The sequence below is a fragment of the Lynx rufus genome, unplaced genomic scaffold (assembly GCF_022079265.1).
Source record: "Lynx rufus isolate CCGP_SWC_20201006 ecotype Redwood Valley unplaced genomic scaffold, mLynRuf1.p SCAF_4, whole genome shotgun sequence".
NCBI lineage: Eukaryota > Metazoa > Chordata > Mammalia > Carnivora > Felidae > Lynx > Lynx rufus.
The window spans coordinates 18,490,470-18,507,398 of NW_025814856.1; the positions used below are offsets into that span (position 1 = coordinate 18,490,470).

Here is a 16,929-nt window from a genome sequence, read left to right on the forward strand (position 1 = left end):
GGCTTTATGGTGACCTGGGATATGGTTTATTTCTTTCATGTTTGGCAGGTACTGTTGTGTTCAATATACATAAGATTTTTAAAAATGCCTTGGGTCAAATTTAAAGTCTTTCCCTTTCCCATGCAGTGTAAGGCCAGCGTAGCTGGGTACCGATCTTCATGTTCACTCTGCAAGTGCCCAAGGGAAGGTGAGTGGTGGCAGAGGTGGTGGTGGTGGCTTCTGTTTTGTGTACTGAGCAAAACAAACTTCATGTTCTCTTTGACTTTAAAGAGTGGTCATCCCTAAATACAAGTTGATCTGTAAAGCTCTTCAAAGTGCATTGTGATCTCTGCCCTCATGTGACCTGTTTCTGAATGGTACTGGATGTCAGAGTTCCGCCAGGGGAAAGAGCTGGGTTTGCAGGATCCTCACACTGAGGGGGCTAAGTGAGCAGCTGACTAGAGGTCAGTAGTAGTGCTGTTTAGAGTACAGTTAAGGATGTTAAGTTGAGAAAGAGTCCACGCAGCATTAGTCCATGTGACCTTTACCCCCACTGCTTTGAAGTTATTGCGAATCATTTTTATCGAAATGCTGTTCTTATTTACACTCTACCTAAACATTTCAGAATCTTCAACAGAAAAATATTTGTTAAGATAACAGTAAAAATATGAACAAGAGAAAATAGGATTGAGAGTATATGTTGTTTTTATAGAAGGATAAACCTAATAGCTTCTCAGTCCCTGAACTTTAAAGTAAATCTCTGCAGAGAACCTTTAGTTAGACAACCTCCAGGAGTCTGTCAAGGGCATCTGTAACAACAGTCCTAGAGTGGTGACTGTTATGTGCCTGTTTCTGATATTACCCCTTCAGGAGAGCTAGGGCGTGACCATAAAATACAGTTCAGTGTATGGATCCAGGTAGCCTTCTGAAAGACCTGTTGGTTCCAAGTTTAGAACTTAAATGCCTCAAAGAGTTTCTTAGCTGGGATTTTGAGCTGTAGTGGAGAGTTTGCTCCCTAGTGAGGACTGTGAATCAGCTGTTCTGAAAATCTTTTAAGGAAGGCCCTACATGCTGTAGAGACCAAACCAACCTCTGAGAAGGTGAGTAAATAACTGAGATTTTTAAACTTGTATTACTTCAGATTAGGCAAAATTGTGTTTTTTCCCTCAAGAAAGATTTCTTTCTCCATATATTCTAACAAATGAAAGGATGGTTTATAAAAATCCTTGGGTACCATACCACCAAGAGGGCTGAGACGACTTTAACCTGGAAACGTGTAAAGCAGGTATTCGCTAATTGCCTGTCACTGCTATTAAGCAGTCTATATTGCTCCTATAGAATGTCTTTTTTTGAGCCACATGACTTTCTGTGAACCCTCCAAGACTGAATTAATTGCAAAACTATGCTCCTAGTTAATTGGACTAATTGTCCTGCTATAGAAAGAGATTTGAAGTGAATCAGTTATATTTTGAAGGACATTTGCTCTTTATAATTATTTGCATGTGAATGAGCCATATTCAGGTAGGTCTGTTAACTTCCTAGAGAAGAGGGGGCCCACCCATGGTCTTGGAGAATTTGAAGCAGCTGTCATAGTATCATAACACTGGAAGAAGCAAGGCTCCTAGACATAAACATTTGGAAAATATGTTTCTACCAAACTTCTGGCAATAATCATATCTTTGGTAATTTTGTTGCCAAATGTATTCTTATCATTGGTTTTAGTATTCAGGCCTAGAGTCTCATGAAGGATGTCTTATATTTAAATGTTTGGAAAGTAATAGAGAACTCATAAGATGAAATTTTTTCAATAATTGAGTGGTTTCTTTGAAGTATAACATGCGGACTCATTAGCCTTGTTTAAAATCTGTTAGAGGGCTTTTTTATAGGTATTTCTAAGACTGTTAAAAGCATTCCAATATGAGTATTTGGTGGCAGATAAGGAGGAATCACAGCAGTAGTGTTTTTTGGATGAAACCTGCTGGAGATTCTCTTTCTGTTTCTGTTCCTCTAGTGACAGAGGCCAAGCAAGAATTAGTAACCTATCCTCAGCCTCAGAAAACATCCATACCAGCAGCATCAGAAAAACAACCCAACCAGTCTCCAAGGTCAGGTGATAAAGAATCTGAACCTAAAAAGCGGGAAGAAGGACAAGAACCACGCTTGGGACATCAAAAGAGAGAAGCAGAAAGATACCTGCCTCCTTCTCGAAGGGAAGGGCTTACCTTCCGAAGAGACCGAGAGAAGGAGCCATGGTCTGGGGAGACACGCCAGGATGGGGAGAGCAAAAGTAAGTGGTTTGTCAGGGGGTGTACTAGATTTTGACTACCTCAGTTGGAATTTAGATGGTCTGTTTTGTGGTTGGGGACCAGCTCTTTCCCACACCCTATTAAAACTGCTCACCTTATGGTGGAGGCTCTTGCTTTCTGCAGGCCTTGCCATACCAGTCAAAGGAATCTATATCCTCCAAATAGCAAGTTGCTATTCAAATTTCTGAGTATTGGTGAAGAAATGTTTGAAGTATATGACCAACGTTGTTTTATAGAATCAGCCTTGCTAGAGCAGAATGGCATCTGTAGTATAAAAAGAACAATCAAGGGCACCTGGGTGGCTCAGTCAATTAAAGCTTTCGACCTCAGCTCAGGTCGTGATCTCACAGTTCAGAAGTCAGAGCCTCGCATCTGGCTTTCTGCTGTCAGGACAGAGCCCACTTCAGATCCTTTGTCCCCCTTTCTCTCTGCCCCTCCCCTGCTCACGTGTGTGTGCATGCGTGCACATGCGCGCTCTGTCTCTCAAAAACAAACATTTTTAGGGGCACCTGGATGGCTCAATCAGTTAAGTGTCCAACTTCGGCTCAGTCGTGATCAAGTTCATGGGTTTGAGCCCCGCATCAGGCTCTGTGCTGACAGCTCAGAACCTGGAACCTGCTTTGGATTCTGTGTGTGTGGGTGTCTCCCTCTCTCTCTCTCTGTCCCTCTTCTGCTCATGCTCTCTCTCTCTCAAAAAATGAAATGAAACAAACATTTTTTTTAAAAAGACAATCAGGCTTTGAGGGCTTTGAAAATTAACCTTTCTCTTTCTTTGCTCCTTTCCCATTTGTGCATGGTTCATTCAGCAATCATGCTAAAACGCATCTATCGGTCTACTCCACCTGAGGTCATAGTGGAAGTGCTAGAGCCCTACGTCCGCCTTACTACTGCCAATGTCCGTATCATCAAGAACAGAACCGGCCCCATGGGCCACACTTACGGCTTTATTGACCTTGACTCCCATGCGGTAAGTTTCCTCTGCTTTGGAATAGCCAAGGGACAGCTGGCTATAGAATCCTTAAGGATATTTGAGGGGCTTCCTTATCGTTGGAATACTCATGTGCTATCTGGCATCACAACCCCCCTTGTTCTTTCCTTTGGGTTTAATGCTCACTCAGATGAAGGGACTATCCTTTTAAAGTTAGAATTCTTGAGTGGTTTTCCAAATCTGGTTTTGTTTTATGGCATTTACAATGTCCAATTAAAATAACATGAGAACTGGGGTGCCTGGGTGGCTCAGTCAGTTAAGCGTCTGACTCTTGATTTTGGCTCAGGTCATGATCTCCCAGAATCGTAAGTTCAAGCCCTGCATCAGCACAAAGCCTGCTTGGGAGTCTCTCTCTTGCTCTCTGCCCCTTCCCTGTTCACGTGCGCCCACTGGGGCACTCTGGATGGATGGATGGATGGATAGATAGATAGATAGATTCCTCACAAGTAACTACGTTCTTATGTTACCTATGTGCTGAACCTTTCAAGATTTAGTGAATTTTCTTGTTTCTGAAATTTGTTTTGCTTAGCCATAGATGGTCTTATATTTGATGGTAATAGGACAGTTCGCTCTTTTCCTCAAAATGTTGCTTTAATAGATTCTTGTGGCTTGAATTTTTAGTTGTTGGGCTTTCTATCTAATATTGTGAAGGTAGTAATGAAAATCATTGGTATTTCTTAGATTTCATGCTCAGAAATCATAAGGGACTTTGTAAACTGGATCTGATGCAATGACAATTGCAGAAGAGAATTTGAATTTGAATTTCTGATATCAATACCAGAGAAACTGGTGTCTGCTGTGACCACTATTCTGATCAACACTTCATCAAGACTTGCCTGTTTTTGCCAGTGTGCTCTTACTATTACAGTTATGACCAGAACATAATGTTCAGTACATTTTTCTTTTGAGAAGGAAAATCCATGTTCAGTTCTCTTTCAAAGGACATGGCCTTTTCTCTCTCCCTGTGCTGAAATGTATCTTTGGTTCCCCAGGAAGCTCTTCGTGTAGTGAAGATCTTACAGAACCTTGATCCGCCATTTAGTATCGATGGGAAGATGGTAGCTGTAAACTTGGCCACTGGAAAACGAAGGTAAGGCAGAGGAGTGGGCCTCCTTTGTGATTCCCCTACTCAGGTTTTTGGGAGGAAACTGATAAAAGGCAGAGATAGTAAGACATGGTATCTTCTGATATGGGTTGCTTCAGATACGTATGCGTGTTTTCTTTTTCTGAAGCTTGCCTTATTCTGACTCTAGATTTTTTTTTCTCCCCCTTAAATAGCACTACTAGATACTTTAGTCCCTTTCCTCTTCACTTCCTGGTATCTTTGGGTCTCAAATGATGATACTGTCTTGGATGTGCAGAAAAATCTTGATATATTCTTGCCCCTTGGAATCCTAAGAAAATGATGTCCTGACGCCCCACTTTCCTGGCCCTGTTCATATACTCCCACAGTACTAGGAAACGTAATTCCTCTTTACTCCTATATTTATCTTGCCCCAGGAGCGGTAACTGGGAAGTGGCTGCGTTGGAGAGGCAGGCTTACAGGGATGGAGCAGATCGTGCTCTAGCACCCTCACTTCCTTTGCTCTTTTGCTTCAGCAGTGGCTTTGTAGGAGCCTCCATACTGCCAGGCCTGCTTGCTGTCTGGGTTGGTAGCTTTCCCTGCAAAATGGGGGGAAGAACGTTTCTTGGCAAATCTGTAGGCAGTCCTCAGGGATTTTTTTTGGTAGCAGACTCAAGGCCTGTTGTATTATTTGTTACAGAAATGATTCTGGGGACCATTCTGACCACATGCACTACTATCAGGTAGGTGTCAGCAGTTGGGGAGTACTCTGAGAGCTATCAGAAGTTCCGTAATTTTAACTTGCCTTTCTGTGATAGGGTAAAAAGTATTTCCGAGATAGGAGAGGAGGAGGCAGAAATTCAGACTGGTCTTCAGATACAAATCGACAAGGACAACAGTGTAAGTGACTTGTTTTATTTCTTTTGGTCTTTTTGGCTTGACTACTCATTAACTGAAATCTTTGTAGTCACAAAGTTAGCAAGAGATACTGTTGACTGGGGTGCTCCTTCAGAGAGAGCACCATCTATGGGTTCTGCACCTGTTTGGGTTGGCCAACCCCATTCTTGGGTTGTTCTTGGTAAGTTCCCAGCAAGGGCTTCACTGGGCAAGGACTAACTAACATTGGCTTGGTTTTGTTCCCACTAGCATCATCTGACTGCTACATATATGATTCTGCTACTGGCTACTATTATGACCCTTTGGCAGGAACTTATTATGACCCCAACACTCAGGTGAGTTTTTGGTTGGTTTACTTGGTCACTGATTCTTTGGAGAAAAGTACCTGTAATTTGTTACTGTGAAGATTTTATTCCCTGGATTTTCTGGTTGCTCATTACATGAAAAGTGACAATGTTGAAATTTATAGAAGTTTCACTGTTTCTCCATTCCTGGCAGCTGCTCTGTTATATTGTCTGTACCTCATGTCTAGTCGGGTGTCTTTTAGAGTCCACATGTTATATCATGTTGTGTTTATTGAGTTGTGTTCATTCAGGATTTAAAGATGGTGACCTTTCTGTTAACTGTTGCCTATATGGAAAAGCAATGCTTTGTGGCATTATAGGTAAGAACAGTGCTGCTCTTGGAAAAATGGACAGTGAGTGGTCTGGATGTTTCCTGGCCCCTGGAGAGAGTTTCTAGATTGTTTGATGTGGTCTCTTCTTAGGCTTGTGAGGAAGAGAGCCATTCTTTCCCCTAGAAGGAAACTTGCTCCTTAGACCTAGAATTAACTGAGAAAGTGAGACATTCTGCAGACTTAACAGTTTGTAACCGTATCGCAGCAAGAAGTCTATGTACCCCAGGACCCTGGGTCACCTGAAGAAGAGGAGATCAAGGAAAAGAAATCCACCATTCAAGGGAAGTCAAGTAGCAAGAAGGAGGCATCTAAAAGAGATGGCAAGGAGAAAAAAGACCGAGGAGTGACAAGGGTAAGAGGGCTTTTGAATCTGCTCTTTACCAGATAATTACAGATTCAAATAAAGGAGTCCTAGAGGAAATCTGGGGTTGAAGAGACAAGTGACCAAAAAAATGCCAGTAATCCACTTGTCTTTTTATAGTCAGTGGGTAACTCTTTCACAATCATAAAAATCATGGCTGGTAGAACAAAGTGGCTGAGTTCAAATCCTAACACCTGGGCTCCACACAGTTTCACTCTCCTGTTCCCCCTCTTCAGTGCTTGATGTTTCTGTAGGTGTAATTGTGGTAAGGCTACCAGTTTGTGTTCTCTGCTCAGTTTATATTTGATCGTAACTACCTTTTCCCTGGTTCTGTAATACTCTTTATTATTTTAATGCCTGTATGGTAAAAAACTCACAGTAAAACTGTACCATCATTTTCTTCATCGTTCCTGCATAATTTGTCTCTTCTTTTTAGTCTTATTCTGTTGTAATATGCATCATTTAGTTAGTATTTTATTTCTCCTTCTAAATTACTTCCTTAGGATAAATTTTCAAAATGGAAGATGTTGAACATTTTTGTGTCTCCTAACATAGAGCCAGATTAGTTTCAAAAGAATTCTATTGATTTGCCCTGGCACCAGTTAAGCATTAGTGAAAATGATGAATTTGCTTGTGGTTCAATTCATAACTTACCTTTTTTTTCCCCTTCTAATACTGCTGGTTGTTTATCTAGAGATACAGGCAGAGAGAGAAAGTATGTGTGTGTTTCTGAGAACCTAGACTTCTGCTTTGCCACTTATTCTTTCTTTTTTTTTTTTTTTAATTTTTTTTTTTTTCAACGTTTATTTATTTTTGGGACAGAGAGAGACAGAGCATGAACGGGGGAGGGGCAGAGAGAGAGGGAGACACAGAATCGGAAACAGGCTCCAGGCTCTGAGCCATCAGGCCAGAGCCTGACGCGGGGCTCGAACTCACGGACCGCGAGATCGTGACCTGGCTGAAGTCGGACGCTTAACCGACTGCGCCACCCAGGCGCCCCTGCCACTTATTCTTTCTAACAGTATTCCCAATCATTTGTAAAATGAGGATATTAATGCCTATCCTGGAGGGTTGTAGTAAAGGCTAAGGATGACAGTGCATAAAAATGCCTCATCTGGTTCCTGACATATAGTGACCACTCCATATACACTGAATGTTATGTTTTTAAAGGCTTTTTTATTTTGAAAGCATTATAGCAACATTACAGATACTTCACAAATTAGGAGGTTTGGAAAATCTGACTAATTTCAACAGGGTTAACTCTTAACCAGCTTTTATGAGTATCATAAGAATTATCATGGGTTTGATCAGTTTCAGGAAAATGCCAGTGAGGGGACAGCCCCCCCAGAGGACGTCTTTAAGAAGCCCCTGCCTCCCACTGTGAAGAAAGAAGAGAGTCCTCCACCAGTAAGACTAAGCCAAGGCCCTGGGCTGAGAGGCTGGGGCTGGTTCCATATGAGAAAGGAAGTTCAGAGGCTGATGCCTCACTTTGGTGTTGGTCCTTTTGTTCTCTCTGTCTCACAAACAAGGACTTTTCTTGAATATGAGCATGAGATAAATGTTCCTATCTGCTAATAGGGATATAACTGGAGAATCAGAGGCAGTTATCTGTCCTCTTTCTTTGTACCCTGTGCCATTCCCACCAGACCAAGGGAGGACCTGGCCCTTTTTAAGTTATAATCTTGGTCTTGTTAATTCTTCTTTTCTAAATGACCCAGGAAACCCATTTCCCTGGCTCCATTTTTTCCTGCCTTTTTGGGTGCTGCATAAGAATCGCAGATGGGGAATGCATGCATGGTCATTTTGACAGTTTGCCTGCCTGGCCAAAGTGAACAGTTCTAAACTTGGTACCCATTTTTTTAGATGCATTAAAGTGATGGTCTCCTCCAATTGCAGATGATTCTGGTTAAATGTAAATATATAACAATAGTGGCCATGCTTTATTTTTATTTTGATTGATCATAGGCCACTGACCATGCATCATTATTTCATAGTTCCTATAAACTACTGGTAAATATTCTTTGCCTGCACCGTATTACTAGTACAGTTCATTGTAGCATCAGTCCTATCCATGCCTTTGCCTTTGCCTTTGCCTTTGCCTTTGCCTTTGCCTTTGCCTTTGCCTTTGAGTCACTCAGGAGCTGTCTACCTGAGAGCTTATCCTTCATTTGCTTTTTTAATCCTCCTCCTAAATCCCTTTTGCTATAGCCTTACTATAGCCTTAATAAAGTTTATCTTTCCTTTTCTGCATGGGTTACAGTGACTTGGGGGTTGTTGCTATCTCTTCCTCTTTGTAACTCGTAACTTCCATGTTTATGTCAGTTCCCCTTTCCCTTCTTTCTCTTCACTGTTTGTTGCTAGAGTCACCTCTAACGGAACCTTTCTGGTTTTATCTCAGTGATCAAGGAGAAAAGTCAAGCTTAAACCATGTTGCCTTCCCTCTGGGAAGGAGCAGTGCGGTCAGTGGGCCTATTTTGAGCCCACTGCTCATTATTCAAACTAAAAGAAGAAATGAGATATACCCATATTGGAATATTCAGAAAATAGGCCCCACAATATAGATTGAAGTTAGTCTTAATCTCTGGCCTTCTCTTTCCAGCCTAAGGTGATAAACCCACTCATTGGCCTCCTGGGTGAATATGGAGGAGACAGTGACTACGAGGAGGAAGAGGAGGAGGAACAGACCCCTCCTCCACAGCCCCGCACAGCACAGCCCCCACAAAGGGAGGAACTGACCAAGAAGGAGAACGAAGAAGACAAACTCACTGACTGGAATAAACTGGCTTGTCTGCTCTGCAGAAGGCAGTTTCCCAACAAAGAAGTTCTGATCAAACACCAGCAGCTCTCAGACCTGCACAAGGTATGGGGAAGGGACTCTGACCTTTCAGACTTTGGACTCTTACTATCAATGAGCATCACAGCCCAATTTCAAAATGAATTGTTCCTCCACCTTTTGTTACGAGTTGCTCTGCATTAAGGCTGTGCTCACCTTCCAAAACCTCACTTTGTAGACCCAAGGCAAGTAGCATGGCTGGGACTGGGACACCAAACACGGAGGCTGCACTGAAGACAGGAGGAGAGGGGGTCGTGGAGTAGGAAACTAACTGGCTGAGTTTCTCATCTTAGCTCTTCCATTAAGCTAACAATTGGACCTCAGATAAGCCCCTTCTCTTCTGTGATACTTGGTGCCTTCACCTGGTTCTGTCTAGCTCTGATACTGTGCAATTTTCCCCAAAGGTGGGTCACATTCTGCCACCTCTTCATGTGGTAAAACACCTATAAATCATGGCACGACATCTGTTGTTGGGTGCTAAACTGACATACACTGGCCCTCCCCTGCAGTCTTCCCATTTAGATGTACTGACCAAGGAGCCAAATTCTGGACAAAGAAAGCCCATAGACAGATCCGTGTTTTCAGTATAGGGTGATTTATTTCACACTCCTTCTCTAGCAGATTTGCTAGAGCCAGTGAGGAGATTGGATTTCAACTTTCCCTTAGTATAAAACCCAAAGTCTTATGTAACTAAAAGCTGAGAAACTTTGCTTTTGGTAATAGGCACACCTCTTCTCCCAGCTGCCTCAGTGGAGGCTCTGCAGAGTTTCTATGGGGGTGAGAGGCTCCTGACACTCCCTGCAACAGATTACTTCCCAAGTCCCTTTGCCCTTCTAGAATTCTGAGTCATGAGACTGACACATTTAAATTCCAGCTCTCTGGGGGTTCTTGGCTGGCTCAGTTGGGTAGAGCATGTGACTTTTGATCTTGGGGTCGTGAGTCCAAGCCATATTGGGCATAATTTTTAAAAAAATAAAAGGATAAATAATTTTTTTAAAAATAAAAATAAATTTAAGCTGTCTAATGAAAATGATATTAAATGTCTAATGTCAGGAAAGAGGAGCCAGAAGTCTGGTGAACTGACCCTGGGACCATGGAAAGTGGACTGTAGTACTTTTTCCTTTCCTTGCAGTGATCCAGTGCAAAGAATCCCCTGTCCATACAAGAGATGCTCTGGACACCTCAAGTTTCTTATATGTGCCTGAGGATATTGTGTAGTAGAGCCGTGCTTAAGACGTGGGGGACCCTCAAGGAATACAGGACTCTCAGAGCAGTCTGTTTGTTCTTTTAGGAGCTTGGGTTCTCCTTTTCATATTTCTCTGAGGGTTTGAAAAAGTGAATAGTGCCTGAGAATGGTGGTGGGGGGCAGGTGGTATTAGGCAGAGCATTTGTTGGCATTTCATTTTCTTTACTGGTGCTCAGATTCCCCTCTGTCATAATTTTTACCATATAACCCAGATTTGTGTTTTCTATGTTTTGGAGAGTAGTAGAATAAGGTCTCTCATGCCACACCACATAACTAATCTGTGTGACAAGCCAGCAGTTGAACTTGGGGTCTCATTGGTGAGCCTAAAGCCAGTCTAGCTAAGAATTGTTGCTTGCAGGGTAGACTGATCATTCAGGAGAGTTGGTCAGTGAAAGGAGCCACAGTCCTAAAGCAGCTATGGGAAAGGCCTAGAAACACTTTCTAGGGCCACTTTTTCTAGACCTGTACTCCTAGAACTTTTTCTCTTCTCAGCAAAACCTGGAAATCCATCGGAAGATAAAACAGTCTGAGCAGGAACTAGCCTATCTAGAAAGGAGGGAACAGGAGGTAAGCTTTGGTGACCTGTTACTCCCTTGACCCCAACCCTTTATACTTTCTGGTGTGGAATTTGTAGGCTGTGCTGAAGACACAGAATGAAGAGGCCCTAAAAGATGGTATATACATTTATCAGAACTCCTCAAACTGGGAGTGGCTTAGTCGCTTGAATGTCGATTCTTCGTTTTGGCTCAGGTCATGATGTCGTGATCTGTGGGCTTGAGCCCCGCATCAGGCTCTGTGCTAACAGCTCTGAGCCTGGAGCCTGTTTCAGATTCTGTCTCCCTCTCTCTGTGCCCCTCCCCCACTCACGCTCTGTCTCTCTCTCTCTCTCTCTCTCTCTCTGTCTCTCTCTCTCTCTCCCCCTCCCTCAAAAATAAATACTAAAAAAAAAAAAAAAAAACTCCTCAAACTACATTAAAATGGGTGCAGTTCATTGTTTATAAATTATATCTTAATCTATTTTTTAAAAGTGGTGTTAGTTTAGGGTCTCCAGATAGGTCAAATAAATAGCATTTCTTTCCTGCACAGCTTTTAAAATCAATGAAGGAGTGTTGGATAGGGCTGCTGAAATGACATCTTTTACTATTAGAGGCTAGGTTGGAGGAAGTAGTTTAGTTTAGAGCTAAATGGACTTGCTGCCTAGATCACATAATTAGGCAGACTCACCTACACAGCCGCAGGCTTCACTGACTGGGCCAGGTCTTATGTGACCATTAGGAATCCTCCTTTGGAGTTCTACTGGAGAGCACCTCCTCCTCAGAAGAGGAAAACACAGCTGTGAGTCAAGCACAGTAGCTCATTTCTTCTCAAATTTACCAGTTGGAGAAGCCAGTGCTTCTCAAGAAGAGTATTTGAAGTAGCAAGAGATTCCAGGAGTTACCAGTTGAACTCCCTTCACATTAGAAGGAATATCAGGAGGGGCACCTGGGTGGCTCAGTCAGTTAAGCGGCCGACTTCGGCTCAGGTCATGATCTCACGTTCCGTGGGTTCGAGCCCCACGTCGGGCTCTGTGCTGACAGCTCAGAGCCTGGATCCTGTTTCAGATTCTGTGTCTCCCTCTCTCTGTCCCTCCTCCGTTCATGCTCTGTCTCTCTCTGTCTCAAAAATAAATAAACATTAAAAAACAAAATTAAAAAAAAAAAAAAAAAAGAAGGAATATCAGGAGTAAAGTGAAGCTTCCCCACTACCCAACCCCCTTAGATGGAAATCTCAGATCTTTTATTCTGCTTACCAACAGGGAAGGTTTAAAGAAAGAGGAAATGATCGCAGGGAAAAGCTCCAATCTTTTGACTCTCCAGAAAGGAAGCGAATTAAATACTCCAGGGAAACTGACAGGTAAGCCGGGGACTTTTCACTCAGCCTAGGCCACAAGGCCTAATGGTGAAACCATCTTTCTTTCTCCAGCTGTGCTGCTCTTTTTCTTTTAGGGGTAACTGAGGTTAGTGGGAGCAGGTTCTGTCTGAACTCCTTGAGCATAAGGTTCACTCCAGCCTCTGACCACCTGGCTTTACTCGGGAAATATGTATGTTTGCATGGAAGATGCCTGGCTGCTTAGCTGCTTGAAGCCAGGGCTGGAGTGGCCATGGCTGGTAACTCTTTCTCTCCTCATCAGTAATGCTATGCCTCCTATGGACCTGATAAGAACGTCACTGTCTCGGGCTTTTTCTCTAGGGAACCTCCATTCTCACACATAGGCACTGAATGGATAGTCGGCTGCTGATAGATGTACATGATCTCTAGATTCATGTGCTTGTTTCTAGTCAGATAGTCCTGAGTCGTGAGCCCAGAGTTATGTAGAATTTGTTGATAACCCATTGTGTACAGGTACTGCACTAAGCGCCAGGAATACTCAGGTGGACAAGACATATATTATCCTTGACCAACTGAACATAGGACAAGGAAGGTTTAGGTGATGCTGTGTCTTGTACGGCAGACATAGAAATCCAGTGGAGAAGGAACGGGCATTTCAGTTGGAGGAGACTGCATACACTGTGGATGAAAGTAGCTTGATGGAGGGGCGCCTGGGTGCCTTAGTTGGTTAAGTGGCCAACTTCAGCTCAGGTCATGATCTCGCAGTTTGTGGGTTCGAGCCATGCATCGGGCTCTGTGCTGACAGCTCAGAGCCTGGAGCCTCTTCGGATTCTTTATCTCCCTCTCTCTCTGCTCCCCACCTCCACTCCTGCTCTGTCTCTCCACCTCTCAAAAGTAAATAAACATTTTAAAAATTAAAAAAAAAAAAGAAAGTAGCTTGATGGAACTGGACACTGGGGATATATGGCTGAGTGACAGGAGATGAGGCTGGCTCAGTAGACAGAGGCCAGTTCATGAAGTTCATACTCCTTGAACACCCTGCTAAGACTTTGCCTTAGGGCTGTGGGAGGTTATGAAATGATTTTAAGCAGGGCATTGTTCTGGTGAGACTTGAACAGGTATATGTGTTGGTAGGTGAAAGAGCTAATAGCCAGGGTAGGTTATGAACATGGGAATGGGGAAGATCACTGATGGAGAAAGGCCCCAGAGAAGAGTTGATGTGGTCTGGGGCTCTGGCATTCCACTTATTTGCTGACCACCCACAGTAAGAGATTTATTTAATCATGGCCCAATAATCATGTGTGTGTAAGTACCTGAAAAAGAAATCTTCATGGAAAATACTTCCTAGGGGCACCTGGGTGGCTCAGTCAAGTGGCCTACTCTTGATTTTGGCTCAGGTCATGGTCTCATGGTTCATGAATTCGAGCCCCCGCGTCAGGCTCCATGCTGACACTGTGGAGCCTGCTTGGGATTCTCTTTCTCCCTCCCTCCCTGACCGACTCTCTCTCTCTCTCTCTCTCTCTCTCTCTCTCTCTCTCTCTCTCTCTCTCTCAAAATAAATTTTAAATAAACTTTATTTAAAAAATATTTCTTTACTGTATGTAATAAAACTCTGATATTTTTATTCTAGTTTTTTCTGTTTGCGTTCTTAGGAAATGCTAAGGAAGGACCACTTAATCAATGTAACCCCCTATTAGGTCATTCTCCACAATTTGAAATATACTGGACTAAGGAAATGGTAAAGGGGTCCATTAGGAGAAGGAAGAGCACCTTAGCTCTGAGTTAGTTGGGCTGGGTGCAGGAGGACACCCTTTTGTATTCTGGCACCAATCATACCACATTCTACAGGTCCTCTTCCTTCTTAGTCTTCTCTCCTGCTTCTCTTGGTTTTCTGGGAAATTCCAGATCTTCTCCAGGACTCTGCCCTCAATACTTTTATTCTTGCTGCTCCACCCTCTTGACCTGGACTGTCTGAGGTACCCAAAACCTCAGCCATCACTAACAGGCTAACAGGTCCTGTGACTCCATCCCAAGGCCATTCAGGTTTCTAGGTGCAAAATTACCCTTTGTACTTACCTCCTGGGCATGTTCTTTTAGAGACCTCTTAGGGTCTTCACATTAAACAATTACTCAGTATTGTATCATATATCATACTCCAGCCCTGCTAAACCTGCTGTGTTCCTTTTTCGGAGTAGTAACGTCACTGCATCCTGGTCTACCTGGTCTGACCCAGTCTTACTCCTTTATCCCCTATGTTGTTACTGGCCACATCCCTAATTAAGCTTTGTCCCCCTTTCTAGCTCACCTCCAAACTAGACTCCTTACTCTCAATCTCTGTTCTTCAATCCTCAGTGTACTCTCTACCCTGCCACCAAAACCATCTTTATGAACAGAAATCTCTAAAACACACTTTTTTTGTGAAGGTATACCTTGCTTAGAGGGAGGCCTAGAGTTCAGGTGTTGTGTTGTTTTGTTTTGTTTTTTGTTTTTACCTGAAGGATGTAGTCCAGAGTCATGATTGAGCATGACGTTCAAGGCTACTTCTCCTCTCCTGGACAAATTGTATTCTTTCACTTCTTACTTGTGGCCTCCTTTCCTCTCATGCTTTTGGTCCGTTCAGATGTGCCTTCTTGTTGAAATTCATCATTTTTGGTGATACACCTTCAGAGTTTGTGTTTTCTCTGCTGTTTCCATAGGAGATATCTCCTGGTGCCACATCCATGGCTGAGCTCTTCAATGTGTTATAAGCATCTGTGGACATATTATCCTCATATCCTTCCCCATGAACAGGGTCAGGTCTTGGTCATCTCTGTACATCCCCAGGACAAACCCTGTTGCATAGACAGTAGGCACAAAAATATTGTTTAAAATACTTAAGAGGAAGCAAATCTGAATCAAGAGGACAGAGGTTTCTATTAGGCTCACAAATGGTCACTTTGAAAGTGTTGGTGTCTAAGTATTTCTGCTGCTTTTACAGTGATCGTAAACCTGTTGGTAAAGAAGGTATTGACAGTAGCAACAAAGGAGGCTGTGTCCAACAGACCACTGGCTGGAGGAAGGGGGCAGGCCTTGGATATGGCCATCCTGGATTGGCTTCAGCAGAGGAGGTGAAATGGTTTCCATCTTGTTGGGGGTGGCGTGAACCTGGAGTATACTTTCTCTCACTTTGGCTTGGAGCTGTCTTTGCCTTTTAGCTAGGCTTTCTCCACTGCTGGTGAAGGACACAAGAGCTGAAGGAGCCCATCAGTCTTGATTACTGGATTCTAACTAGGCATTCTGGGCCCTTTGTAGTTTGGTTGGGAGTGGGAATGGGGCTCATCTTACTCTTACATGGAGTAAGATGGAAAGTATGGGAATCAGGCAGTTTGAGACTGACAGATCGTGTGGTGAAAAGAACCAGGGAACCCATAATAAAAAGTACAGAAGCATCTCTGAGAGGCATTGTCATCAGAGGAGTTAAAATGGCTACAATTTAAGGAGCATGAAGTTAGTTCTGTTCCCATGAAGGGCTTTGCCCCTCATATTTCAGAAAGAGAAGAGAGAAAAGGTGATAGGAGGGAACATTGCCCATTTTGTGTTGGTTTGGTTCCCCTCTGAAACACCAGCTATAGGAGATAGGAGACTGGTTTCCCCTATGTCTGGTATTGAATCCTGTATCCTGAGGCCATAGCTCCACTGCCCTCCTTATTCATCTTGGGTGTTTTTTTTTTTTAATTAATTAAACATTCTAAAAAATTCTCCTATATCCTGTTCTTTACTGGTCCAGAAATGCTTGTGATCAAAGGCCAGCCCTGAGGCTAATTAATTCATAGAGCTCACTTCATTGTTTGTCTTTGTGTTACAGACTGAAGGCCGGATGAGGGGGCCCAGTGTAGGGGCTCCAGGAAGAACCAGCAAGAGACAGTCGAACGAGACTTACCGAGACGCTGTGCGAAGAGTCATGTTTGCTCGGTATAAAGAACTAGATTAAAGAATGGAGGAGAGGCAAGTCCCATAGGACACAACCTCCTTCTTGTTTTGTTTGTCCGTCTCCTTTTGTTTTGTTACTGTTCTTGCTGCTAGAACTTTTTTAAATAAACTTTTTTTCAATGTGATTTTTTTGGTTGTTACATTTTTCTCCCATAGATGGGTGGGGATGGGGCTTATGGTAGGAGAGAGAGTGTGCCTTGGTGCAGCCCATTTGAGGTGACATTTAAATGGCAGCAAGTACTACCATGAGCCCTGGGACACGGCCTGCTGTGTGAGTGGAGGCGTTGCTGTGACCTTTGAACTTTAACTTGTGTGAGTACTGTCAGGTTTTTAAAGTTACTTTCTGTATCTATTTAGTGGAAATAGCACCTCATTAAGTCCTCTTCTGACTTCCCTATTTTTGGGATAGGGGCAGTGTGACAGTTCTTTTTCTGGGGAACTGCTGGGTGCTCAGTACATCACAGGTACGATGACCACAATGAGTTGGCATAGTAAGAATTATCACTAGGACGCCTGGGTGGCTCAGTCGATTAAACCTCTGTCTCTTGATTTCAGTTCAGGTAACGATCTCATAGTTCTTGAGATCAAGCCCTACATCTGGCTGTATGCTAGGAGATTCTCTCCCTTTCTCTCTACCCCTCCCCTGCTCACTCTCTCTCTGAAAATAAATAAATGAACTTTAAAAAAAAAAACTCTTCTACGGGAGGCCTACATGGTGCCGTGGAGCCACCACCGTGTCTCT

General features: G+C 43.2%; 1 protein-coding gene across 12 annotated transcripts in view; it reads left to right on the forward strand.

Annotated features, from left to right (window-relative positions):
- RBM6 (RNA binding motif protein 6) overlaps positions 1 to 16,312 on the forward strand; it is a 104,990-nt gene extending 88,678 nt beyond the window's left edge. For 11 of the 12 annotated variants that reach the window (XM_047097320.1, XM_047097322.1, XM_047097321.1 and 8 more), the window contains 14 exons: positions 127 to 187; positions 1,991 to 2,266; positions 3,092 to 3,252; positions 4,266 to 4,363; positions 5,037 to 5,079; positions 5,155 to 5,236; positions 5,483 to 5,568; positions 6,115 to 6,261; positions 7,582 to 7,677; positions 8,870 to 9,130; positions 10,842 to 10,916; positions 12,145 to 12,242; positions 15,196 to 15,325; positions 16,063 to 16,312. In XM_047097320.1, the coding sequence (XP_046953276.1) occupies positions 127 to 187; positions 1,991 to 2,266; positions 3,092 to 3,252; positions 4,266 to 4,363; positions 5,037 to 5,079; positions 5,155 to 5,236; positions 5,483 to 5,568; positions 6,115 to 6,261; positions 7,582 to 7,677; positions 8,870 to 9,130; positions 10,842 to 10,916; positions 12,145 to 12,242; positions 15,196 to 15,325; positions 16,063 to 16,188 (1,740 nt within the window). In that variant the 3' untranslated portion in view covers positions 16,189 to 16,312. Of the gene's footprint in view, positions 1 to 126; positions 188 to 1,990; positions 2,267 to 3,091; positions 3,253 to 4,265; positions 4,364 to 5,036; positions 5,080 to 5,154; positions 5,237 to 5,482; positions 5,569 to 6,114; positions 6,262 to 7,581; positions 7,678 to 8,869; positions 9,131 to 10,235; positions 10,570 to 10,841; positions 10,917 to 12,144; positions 12,243 to 15,195; positions 15,326 to 16,062 lie in introns of those variants that run through there. The other variant, XM_047097326.1, reaches the window with a different exon arrangement.
- Positions 16,313 to 16,929: the final 617 nt, after the last annotated feature.